Below are 12,164 nucleotides of genomic sequence, written 5' to 3'. Positions count from 1 at the left end.
CAGTGATGATGAATTATAGTGAGTGAATGAGCTCAAAAAAATATGGACAAGTTAAGATATAAAGCATAGTTAAGTTTCTTTCTTGGAACTGCCACATGAGAAGCTCTACTAACAGCCTCAACAAAAGACAGATTTAGACACTGAATGTCACAAAATGAATGTACTAATGATCTAGCATAATATGTTTGCAAATGCCATTTGGTTTGATAATTTGTGTCCATATTTAACGCCATCAGCTGATCGCTGGATGGGTCCAGTGAACTGTGACTCACCTCAAACGCCGGTTGGGATCGAATGGGTTGACAGAGTTCCTCTCGTGCACATGGACAAAAGTTGGACCACGCCTGTGCGGACAAAGTCAGCACGAGGAGTAACACAGTCACAGAGATCTGCATTGTATGCTAAAATATATGTAAAAACACAGAAATGAAAAACATCACTTCTGTCTACAAATCTAAACAGACCGAAACAATACTAACACGTGACACCAAAAAGGAAATGAAAGCGGTATGAGAAATACAAGAAACCGTGTCACAAAGGGGGTGGGGTAAACTGTCTCAAACGGATTTAATTGGTCTGATTCGATAAGACGATTCACATGACATGAAATTTTACGTGGTTAATAAAGATAGGATTTTTATCGTTTTATAGATAATTCTGGTTTTGACTTTTTAAATATTGTGTTTAATCTGTTACACCCACATTCTATACAGATCAGTGGTTACACCGCTATTCAAAGCTGATGATATCATTAAATCATACTGTTAAATTATTATTATTAAATAAAGGAACTAATGCGACGCAACGTTCTACACGGGTAAATTAGAGCGGCGCACCCAAACACTGTAGCAAAATTGGAGAGAGCATATTGAAAAAATGGTGGGAAGATGTAAGTGAGTTGTGAATGTAATGAGATGTATTTCAGGTCAGGAATGGGGAGCAGATAGACTGGCTTTAAAAACTATATCTATGATAAGATCTATAATGGATTATGGTTGTATTGTATATGGTTCTGCAAATAAATCTCATTTGATTAAAATAGAAAGAATTCAATCTCAAGCACTAAGAATTTGCTGCGGAGCATATCTAACTTATCCAGTTTCTGCTCTTCAAGTAGAGATGGGTGAAATGCCTTTGCAGATAAGAAGGCAGCAATTAATGGCATCTTATTGGGCAAATTTGAGAGGACAGAGAGATGATTCATCCAACAAGAAAAGTAATGAGTCCTAGTTGGGAACATGAGAAGAGAGAGTGTAATAGTTTTGGATGGAGTGTGGGGAAATTAGTTAGAGATATGAGATTGGAGGAGGTTGGATATGCTCCAATAATTCCTTTATCTCCAGTACCATTATGGGTTATGCCCCAACCAGAAGTAGATTTAAGTTTATTAGAAAAAAGACAAAAGGAAGGTTCATATGAAACAGAAGTATATAATGTAAGGGAGTATATTGGGTCAAGATATGGGGAATATATGCACATTTTTACAGATGCATCAAAAGATCCCAAAACTGATCATGTGGGTTCGGCTTTCATTATTCCAAAGGTTAAAGTGTATAAGAATAAAAGGATATCAGATTGTTTATCGGTGTATACTGGAGAGATGTTTGCAATAATTATGGCAATAAGGTGGATTAGGGAAGTTAAAATATCCAAGGCAGTAATATGTTCAGATTGTAGTTCAGCTCTAATACAGTGCTATGCATAAGTATCGACACCCATACTAAAGTTGAATAAAAAATCATCTTTTGGAAACTGAATTTAATGCCTTAATTTAAAAAATTAGGAAAAATCCAACCTTTAAGGACACCAATTTTCTTTGTGAATGAATAATGTATCGTAAATAAATAAATAAATGTTCTTCCTTAAAATACAGGGTGCATAAGTTTGGACACCCCTATGTTAAATTCCCATAGAGGCAGGCAGATTTTTATTTTTATGTTTTTTTTTTGTTTTTGTTTTTTTAGGATACTATGCATCCTGATAAAGTTCCCTTGGCCTTTGGAATTAAAATAGCCCCACATCATCACATAGCCTTCACCATACCTAGAGATTGGCATGGTTTTATTTCAGTTAGCCTAATAGCCTAATAGTTTGATTTGCATTGAGAGATGATCTTATGGAAAGTACCCCATGCCAATCTCTAGGTATGGTGAAGGCTATGTGATGATGTGGGGCTATTTTAATTTCAGGAGCCCTCTTCAGTATAGTGTGACTGGTGCATTACGAGCCACTGTATCAGTCATTCTACTGGTTTCAGTTCATTCAGCACCCTTAAAGGATTAGTTCACTTTCAAAAAAAAATTTGCTGAAAATTTACTCACCCTGATGTCATCCAAGATATCTATGTCTTTCTTTCTTCAGTCGAAAAGAAATTAAGGTTTTTGAGGAAAACATTCCAGGATTTTTCTACACAGAATGGACTTCAATGGCAACCAAACTATACCAATGTTCAAAGAAGGTTCAAAATGTCCATCTCAATATATATATACTTTTTAACCACAAATGCTCGTTGTGTACCATCTCTGAGATGTGCCACGCATTGCGTCATCACGTTGGAAAGGTCACTTTCACCCAGTTGCAAAAATCACCCACTCTACTTAGCTGTCAACAACAGCAACAAACTAAAGGAATTGCTGGAAAGTATGTGTTTTGAGCACCATCAGATCTGAAGAATGTCCGTATACAGCGCCAGATGTCTTGCATTTTAAGCCAAAGAAGACTGACGAGAGAAAATGTGCATGGCTTGCCACACTTAAAGTTAAAATACTCCCCACAAAATCTAAATGTGCGCTCTTTTCATTTTAAGGACAAAACCCCCTGATCTTCACCCGATCGGGAGCTGTATGTAGGATATGAGCGTCCATCTGTTTTCAATGTGGCTAACTTAAAGCAACTTCATGTTATCAACACACTCATTAAACTTTGACAGGCGAAGCACTGACAAAAGGCAGTCATTGCGACAATGTAAAGTAATGGTACTATGGAAACGTGCATTTTAAACCATTTTCATAGGTTTAACGTTACATTATCAACTTGGAAAATATGCTAATTTTACTAGAAACACAGGAGACCGGAAATGTAGGGTAATTATGCTATTAAGGGCGAGACTTCCACGTTCAGGAAAAAGGTGGATAGGAGTGCTATCACATTTTAAAAGTATTGACTGTTGTTACAATGCACACAGAACTATGACCATTTAGTTATCCAGTTTATTATATAAACATACTGAATACACAGACCTAAAATTGTATATTCTCTTCACTGTCAAAATAACACTCAAGGTTGTGCTAAGAAATAGTTCACCCATACATAAAATGATTGTGTCGTTCCAAATTCGGATGACTTTCACTGTGCCATGAAACACAAAATGCATACTGACAGAATTCTCATTTTTGGGGGTGTGCTAATCTTTTTCCAGAATAATCACAATGCCATAATACATAAACATACATAAAAGATTGATTAATTCTGTTACAAATCTGTTGAGTGTATACTGGTATCAGAATATTCTTCAAAATACACTCATCTCAATATTTGGCAAGTGCACCAATTTACATAATTATTTGTATCTAAATACAGTTCTGTCATCCCCAAATCAAATTAGTCACTCTAAGCATTACCATGCTTAGCAAATAAATAATCCAGTGTGCATGACCAATCTAATAAATTGTACTACATAAATACAGTATCGATTGCATAGCATTTGGATTAATAAGAATATTTTGAATTTTTGAAGGACTCACAAAATTATCACATGTTGGAGTCCTGCTGCAAAAATATTAAATGAAGATAAATACATAGAAAACCACACTATTATATGTTGAGTATAACTAACTATCTTGGACTTGAAGTGATTGCAATTTGCAACTTGCCAACAGTGACAGATGGACACTTAGCAGTAGAGCTTCTAAACACTCCAAAATCACAGCTTCAGGAGACTACAATCCTTTGGAAACAGCTAACATCTTGCACAAAGAGATAGTATAACATGATGTAAGTAAAACATGGACCTCGGGTTGAAAAACACTAGGATGTTTAATGGACCTCTAAATTACCAGACCACAATATCTAAAAATCCTCTGCAGAACCAAATGTAAAACTTTTGAATAGTTTGCTCAAAATCTTCATTCATTCTTTTGGAGCATGTAACTGTATATTCATGACCTACAAAATAATATTATAAAACAAAAACTCCATATACATCATGGTCTTGACAACAAAGAAAGCTGGTTGGTTATATTTTGTGTTTGGTTATTATTTAGTAGGATCGTGGCCCATTTTTGCCATCTTCTGCTTGTCCTGGGGTGCTGGCAGACTGATTCTGATGGTCAATGGACTGGTAGGCATCTCTGTTTCGAGCTATTGTTGGGATCCCTGAAAGTAAAAGATAAGATCAGAAAAACTCAGAATTACTGGAATTGTGTATACTCAATAGCAGTCTCTAAAATTTTCAAAAAATCATACATTCACATTATACGAATTCATATTAAATCGCCACCTTGTAAAATTCTTGTTTCTGTGAGATCAAGTTGAATATTCAGACAAAAACAAGAGTTAATTGGGTATAAGATATTCCAACTCTCCCGGAAGTTCTTGCAGGTTCCCTGGATTATGATAGCGGCTCCCTGATGCCCTCAAATTATTCACAATATCCCAGAATTTGAGAGAGCGAGAGAGAAGTGATTTGATCAAAAGTGGTCAGCCAACACACATTAGCATTAACACGTTACTAGCATGCGTTTCAAATGCGTCTCCTATGCGTCTCTGATGACCACTTGCATTCTGATTTTGTAACTTTTACCTTAAGCGCACAAATACTATTGAATGAAGTTACGCAGCTTCCTCCCGAAAATGAGTTTTTGCAGGGTGTGATGTCTGCTTTATTTCGATGGTCTACTTTAGACATTCTATTAACCATAATTAACTTTTCAACTACATGTCAACTAGTCTCAGCCTCAGACGTCACGCCCACGGACCGTTGGCTGAGCGTCTGATGCATATGGCACACAAAATGGGAAACACTTCAGGAGCTTTGAACTCATCATCTGATTGGTTGAATTCTACTGGATTTCCAGGAGATACAAAGCCATCGTGACTCCAAACCCCCTCATGGAAGAGGAAAGCCATTGTGTTTACAACTGTGACATTGCATGCTTACCAGGATCAACTAAATGCTGTACTTTCAAAAGTAGGTGTAGTTCACAGCGCCACTGTTGCAGTAAACTTGCATGCCAAGGTTGCAAAGTTACTTAGTAGAATGTCTAAAGTGGACCATCAAAATAATGTGTAAAACTGCAACATGTGACTTACACTGGGAGCACTGGAGCAATATGCTATATCTTTATTCAGCCTGAAGATTCCCTTATGACAGATTATCTGAAAAAATCCCATTGCACATCAACAGAATACCAATGTGGAGGCTGCCGCTCACTATTTTAATGCACTGTGGGCAATTCAGGCACAGAGGTAATTATTCTCAATTACATTATAGGCATGAGAAACTACTTTGTAAAAACAAAAACATAATTTAAGAAAAAAAAAGGATCAATTTGCTATTGCATCCATTTATTAAAACACAACCTGAGAATATATAATTAATAAATAATAATAAATAAATAATAGTCAATAAATAATTTAAGATAACACAATTCCCTTATATTGTGCAATAAAAACACAGGCAAATATTGACTGCTTGAGACAGTGCAGTAAATCAGGACTTCTGCGACCACTCAGGCACAAAATACAACAGCTAGAGAATAAAGCCTTGTGTTACACATGGTGTGGTTTATAAGGATCTTCTTGGAGGGTTTCAACATATACAGAGACAGACCCAGACCCTCAACCAATCCGATACAAAATATATACTATATGTTGTTTGTACATTATTTTGGAGATTCAATGTAAAAAGTATCACATTATAAAAATATATTTAAAACTTTAATGTTTTTTTTTTTTTATCTATTGACAACATTCATTTTGATTCATAATGTTAAATAAAATGTTTATTTTATTTTAATAAAACCAGTACATTTAGATATTACCACATAAAGCACATTTTTAGGTTACCATTTTTTTCAGTGTAACATGACCAACCAAAACACTACTTGCTTATCCTAACATTAAAGGGCACCTATTATGCAAAGTTCACTTTTACACGGTGTTTGAACATAAATGTGTGTTGGCAGTGTGTGAGCAAAACCACCCTAGAATGATAAAAATCCACCCAGTGTTTTTTTTACAATCTCAATAAATCATAAGCACTGTCTCAGAATGAGCTGTTCTCAGATTCGGCGCAATGTGACGTAGAATTGAGCAGGCCCCTCCCACGACTGGTGAGTGACACTTCAGTTTAGAGTCCGCCATTGTTCGACGCTTGAGCAGCTGTAGACAAGAATGTCTCCTAAGCGATTGAGGTGTGTTGTTGATGGATGTAAGAATGAACATAGCAGTCTTCATTTACTCCCGTTGTTACTCAAGGATGGATCTGTACTGTTTGTGATCAAGCTTACACTCTCCGGAGCAACAGGCCTAACGTGACTGGACACGGAAGAAATGAAAGTGCGAGCGCGCTCTTTATGACAGCTCTTCGAGTCATTTTACGGATATAAGGTTTACCAGTTTATTTAGGACCCACTGAAAAGGTGTGTATATTTGTTTACTGTTAGTTGTAACCAGTGTTTTGTGTAGGCTACTTCGCTGTGTATGTTGTTGATAATGAAAGGGAGAGAGAGAGAGAGAGTTTATGGATAAGACTTTAATGCGCACTTCTTATACTATGTTTATTCAGCTCTTACAGAGATTCTCTGGAGTAAAACTAACGCTCATCTTTTGTGTGATGTACAATAAACTTCACTGAACTCCTCAGTATATTTTGGTCATCATTCGGAGGCTTGTATTAGTTGATAAAAGCAGATGACAAATAAGTTATAACCATAATTAAACTAAACTATACTTGTTCTATGTCCATACAGGATATATTTTCTGGCTCTGTGGGCATTATTGTCCGACTCCGAGTCGAAATGAACACGCAACTGAGAGTTTCTGTTCTGATATTATCAGATGAGATTGTCCTGACTCTGAGCGCGAGCTCGTGAGGCTCCGCCCCCTGTGCGTGCAGCATCAGTTAATTTGCATTTAAAGGGGTCATATAATGCCATTTTTGTACAAGCTAATATGATTCTTTAGGGTCTAAATTAAAAGTTTGTAATATACTTTAATTAAAAATTCTCATTAGTATTGTAAGAAAACACTAATTTTACCTGGTCAAAAACAGCTCTGTTTTCAGCGCACCGTTTAAGTGCATGTGTCTTTAAATGATAATGAGCTTTGCTCACCCCGCCCCTCTGTTCTGTGCGTACACCGTTTGCAGGGCCGTCGATAAGGGGGGATAAAGGGGAACGTTTTCTGGGGCCCAGCCGCTAGGGGGGGCCCATGCAGTCCAGCAATAACTATGTTCATCTTTATAAGCAAAGGTTACCATAATTTATTTTGAACCAAAATAGCACAATTAATTTTTGAAAGTGAGAAAAAAAAAGCATTTTATTTAATGTCGCTTAAGTAAAATGTAGCCTGTGTCATAATGAAACACCCCTCTCCTGAAAATGGATCCGCCTAATTTTTTGCACGTAACATAACGCAACGTCAGAAACGACAGTGCTTCGCGCCAGTTTCCAGTCAGCAGCAAAGTGACATGAACAAAATTTCAACAAAATTTCGCTGGTATGCCTGGGCCTGCTAATAAATCAGGGTGCCAGAAAAGAAAGGAGAAGAAGAAGAGGGAGCTGGCAAGGGCTTTAGACCCAAACAAAATTTTACTGACGAACTTTTTTCAGTCAGCTGCTCAGAAAGTCAGTGCTCTCAGTCAGGCTAACGACGATAGCCAGGAGGCTATCAGCAACAGAGCCACCACCACCTAAGATGTTCTGCATTTAACGTTAACCAGAGGTGGGTAGTAACAGTACATTTAACTTTAGTTCATTACATATTTTTGGGAAAAATTGTATTTTTAAGAGTAAATTTTAATGTGCGTAGGTTACTTTTACTTTAACTCGAGTACATTTCTAATAAAAAAAACCTTTTACTTCATTACGTTGGGTGACGTTCCTCTCGTTACTTTATTTTAATACAATTGTTAAATGCCTAACGTTAGATTATTCCAAGCGCGCTGTATTTTTTTCTAAGCATGAGCGATGCTCAATTCACAAATGAATCACTCATTTGAATCGATTCTGTTCAAATACTTCATCAAACAAGTTGGCCGATCTGTCTAAATTGAATCGCGAATCATTTTGAATCGTTCCTGCACGCACTGAATCGTCTGACGCACTATCAATTCAGACTCGTCTCAGAGTCGTAAAAGGAATATGAAAAACATCAGAAGCGTTGGATGAATTGGCCATGGACCTACAGTAACAGTCAAGTGAGAGCAAATCTTCAAATGCATCATATTGTTTGCCAGCGATGAATATCTTTATTAGTATAGACCCCTTCAATGTTTGTAAACATTCAGTTGCTAGGTTAGATGCGCGCGCAGCATGGGGTCAGAAAAATGGCAGCTAATAGACCGGCATATTGTGTCAAGTTTATGCACTGTCTTTGCCACCACATGAACGGGAACAGTACCATAACAAACTTGTTTTAGCTAATGGCGATTGTCTGCCTGATCCCGGGCTAATAACAGAATAGGTAGACAACGTCAGCAAGTGGCCAGATATTCAGTGGCCTGCCATATACAGCTATCTGATTGACAAGCCGAGTGTTTAGGTTTACATGCGCGAAAAAACTAAGACCCTACAAATCGCTAGACGCTTATAATCAGTGTTGGGAATGTTAATTTAAAAAACTTAATTAGTTATAGTTACTCACTACTTGTTCCAAAAAGTAACTGTTAGTAACTGAATTACTCTATAATAAAAGTAACTTGTTACCAGGTAAAGTAACTATTTGCTGTTAAAAAAGTTACTATATGCCTTTTTTTGCAGTTTTCACAACTAAAATGAGTACAAATTATGACATCAACCGTTTATTGGACATATTAATTAATTTATACATTAAATAAGTTACCATTGACCACAGTGTATGAACCCGCCATCTCGCGGTAGTTTTTTGTGTATTGCACAGTGGCGTGCAAAGTTTTGGAAACAAACACACAGTTAAACAGTTTAAACATGCTTGCAGAAATATACATTTAATTATATTGTATTATAGAAAACAGACAGAAGTAGATTAGTCGATGTCCATTTGATTGTTCGTTGTGTTCATATTCAGTAGCGGTCATGAGCGCAAGCACATGCGAAGAGTTTTAACTCTTTCTTCTCTGTGTCTTTTAGCCTACATGACTTTGAATGTAAGACTGCAGATACACTTGTAATGCATGTCTCTTCTTTTTTTGTTGCAAAGACATCCTATCTAATTATGATAATAATAGTCATTTAAATTAATTAATTAATTTCTAGTTTTAGGTTTTTCATTGGATATCTTTTACTCAAGTTACTATTAAGATTATTACTTTTACTTTGAGTAAATATTTCTATAAGCACTTTACTTCTATCTGCATTTAACCCCGACACCAGGATTTGAACCCACGGCAACATCTGTGGAGAGTACGGATGATGTTGTTGCGTCTACTTCTACGGATCCAGAACCAAGAACACAGGCTGGACATGAAGGGGAAACCTGTGAGAGCGGCACTGATCCCGGGAGCTGCACCGATCCAGGAAAATGGCCCGAAAGACTTAACGATGTAGAGAGGGACAACATTGTTAGAGCATTGGCAGATGTTGACAGCATTACTTTGTTACAAGGTTTGTCAGTTAAAGATTCTGAAGGCAGGCCTTTCCCAGAGTATTTGTCATACTCTAAAGCAGCAAATGGACGTGAGAAAGTTAAAAGAGACTGGCTCTTACAGTGAATGTAACAAGTCATTGTACTGTGTTCCATGCATTCTCTTTTCTGACGAATTTGAAAAGAAGTCTACTAGTGCTCTTAATAGCCGAGAGGGGTTTACAACGTCTACAACAAAGTGCCAAAAACTCTACAGTAAATTACCAGAGCATGAAAAAAGCAGCCCACATAAACACTGCTACTGGAAGTGGCGAAATCTACAGCATTCCCTGATGCACAGGAATTGATGGCCAGTTTCAAAAGGAGTTCCAAACGCAAGTGGAAAAAAACAGGGCTTTGTTGGAGAGATTATTAGATGTAACACTATTTTTGGCATCTAGAAATTTAGCTTTCAGAGGGGACACCAGTGAGCTTGGTGATGTTCATAATGGAAATTTTTTAGGGTTACTCGAGCTGATTTGCAAAATATGATTCTGTCATGCGAGAGCATCTAGACAAAGTCAAAGAATATAGACAGAGAGGGGAACGGCTACCAGCGCACTATCTCTCAGGGAGCTCGCAGAATGAATTCATTGAACTGTGTGGAAATCACGTTCTCAACAACATTCTCGGGGAAAGACTCCAGTCAATATATTTCTCTATAATTTGTGATGCAACCCCAGATATATCACATGTTGAGCAGAATGTCCTGCTTCTGAGATACGTGTGTAACGATAATGTACATGGCAAAGGATGGACAATAAACGAACGCTTTATTGAATTTGTAGATTTTGCAAAAAAGACAGGAAAAGAAATCGCCAGCATGATAGAGGAATCTCTCCAAAGGCATGGAATCGACCTCACTGATTGCCGTGGACAAGGGTATGATAACGGAAGTAATATGTCGGGAAAAGTTAAGGGTGTGCAAGCCCAAATAATCAAGGTAAATCCTTTGGCCACATTTTCCCCCTGCGCATCGCATACACTGAATCTTGTAGGTGTACATGCTGTCCAGTCATGTAAGGAAATATCAACTTATTTTGGATGTGTCAATCGCCTTTACACACTTTTTAGCGCGAGTCCAGACCGGTGGTCTGTTTTAAAGGAAAAGACAGGATGTTCACTCCACCGACTAAGTGACACACGATGGAGTGGCCGAATTGAGGCAGTAAGACCAATTGCTCACCACCTCCCCAGTGTGATTGAAGCAATCGATTGCATAATGTCGTCCTGTAAATTAACTAATGAGGCGTTGTCAGATGCGCGAGGACTGAGAGAATATTTCCTTTCATTTACAGCAGTTGTGATGTGCACTGTCTGGCTAAAAATTCTACAACACATTGATGATAGAAATTTGCTTCTGCAGAGTGGCAGCATACCTTTAGATCAAGAAGCAGCAAACATTGAAGCTCTGCAGCAGGAAATAATTTCTTTGAGAAATAAGTGGGACTCAATCCTTGCTGAAGCTCAAAATATAGCGAATGCAATGGGTATCCCACCTGAGTTCCCCCACAGCAGACAGAGAAAGCACCAGCGCACTGAAGAGAGGTCAGATGCACAGGTGACTCCTGATATAACATTTAGGAATTCTGTCTATTATATTGCACTGGACACTATTATTGCACAGCTGACTTCCAGATTTCAGTCAATCAGAGACATCTGCAATGATTTCAAGGGAATACTCAAGTTCCAGCAGTTGAGTGAGGAGGATCTTAAGTCATCTTGTAGACATCTGATAAGAAAATATTCCAATGATCTATCTGAAGATTTGGAAAAACAAATGCTCCATCTGAAAAGGATTTACAGTGCCACATTCACAGGATCATCAACACCCCTGGAGTTGCTCAACATGATTTATGACTTGAAGCTTGAGAGCATTTATGGTGACGTTTGCATTGCACTAAGGATTTTCTGCACTTTACCTGTAACTGTGGCAGGAGGAGAGAGATCCTTCAGTAAACTGAAAATAATAAAGAATTACCTGCGCTCCACAATGAGCCAAGAGAGACTCAATAACCTGGCAATACTTGCCATTGAGTGTGAGCTGGCTAAACAGGTGGACTTTAAAGACATTATAAAGGACTTTGCATCCAGAAAGACAAGGAAGATGGCTGTATAAGAGGCAAAGACTCATTTCTGTATTTCTTTTTGAGAAATCCTGCCGCTCAAAATAATTAATTGGTTAAATTAAACTTTTATTAGAGTATTTAGAACTTTCTTTTTCTTTTTAAAGTTCACATGACTGATATATTTTAAGTAAACTGAACTGTTTCATTGTTTTGAGTTTTATGAAATTAATTTTATTTTGAGACAAACTTAAGTTTAAGTGAAACGGCTGTCTA

General features: G+C 37.4%; 2 protein-coding genes across 2 annotated transcripts in view; both read right to left on the bottom strand.

Moving 5' to 3' along the window:
• ctbs (chitobiase, di-N-acetyl) overlaps nucleotides 1-535 on the bottom strand; it is a 45,817-nt gene extending 45,282 nt beyond the window's left edge. Inside the window, exon 1 of the mRNA XM_079856799.1 lies at nucleotides 273-535. Within this exon, the coding sequence (XP_079712925.1) occupies nucleotides 273-395 (123 nt within the window). The 5' untranslated portion in view covers nucleotides 396-535. The remainder of the gene's footprint in view (nucleotides 1-272) is intronic.
• A 2,656-nt stretch (nucleotides 536-3,191) lies between these two features.
• agtrap (angiotensin II receptor-associated protein) overlaps nucleotides 3,192-12,164 on the bottom strand; it is a 29,866-nt gene continuing 20,893 nt past the window's right edge. The window contains exon 5 of the mRNA XM_079856754.1: nucleotides 3,192-4,374. Within this exon, the coding sequence (XP_079712880.1) occupies nucleotides 4,259-4,374 (116 nt within the window). The 3' untranslated portion in view covers nucleotides 3,192-4,258. The remainder of the gene's footprint in view (nucleotides 4,375-12,164) is intronic.

Source organism: Squalius cephalus, assembly GCF_949319135.1.
Source record: "Squalius cephalus genome assembly, chromosome: 22".
Taxonomy (NCBI): domain Eukaryota; kingdom Metazoa; phylum Chordata; class Actinopteri; order Cypriniformes; family Leuciscidae; genus Squalius; species Squalius cephalus.
Note: the sequence above shows the minus strand (reverse complement) of the source record. Positions and strands in the feature narration are given on the sequence as shown.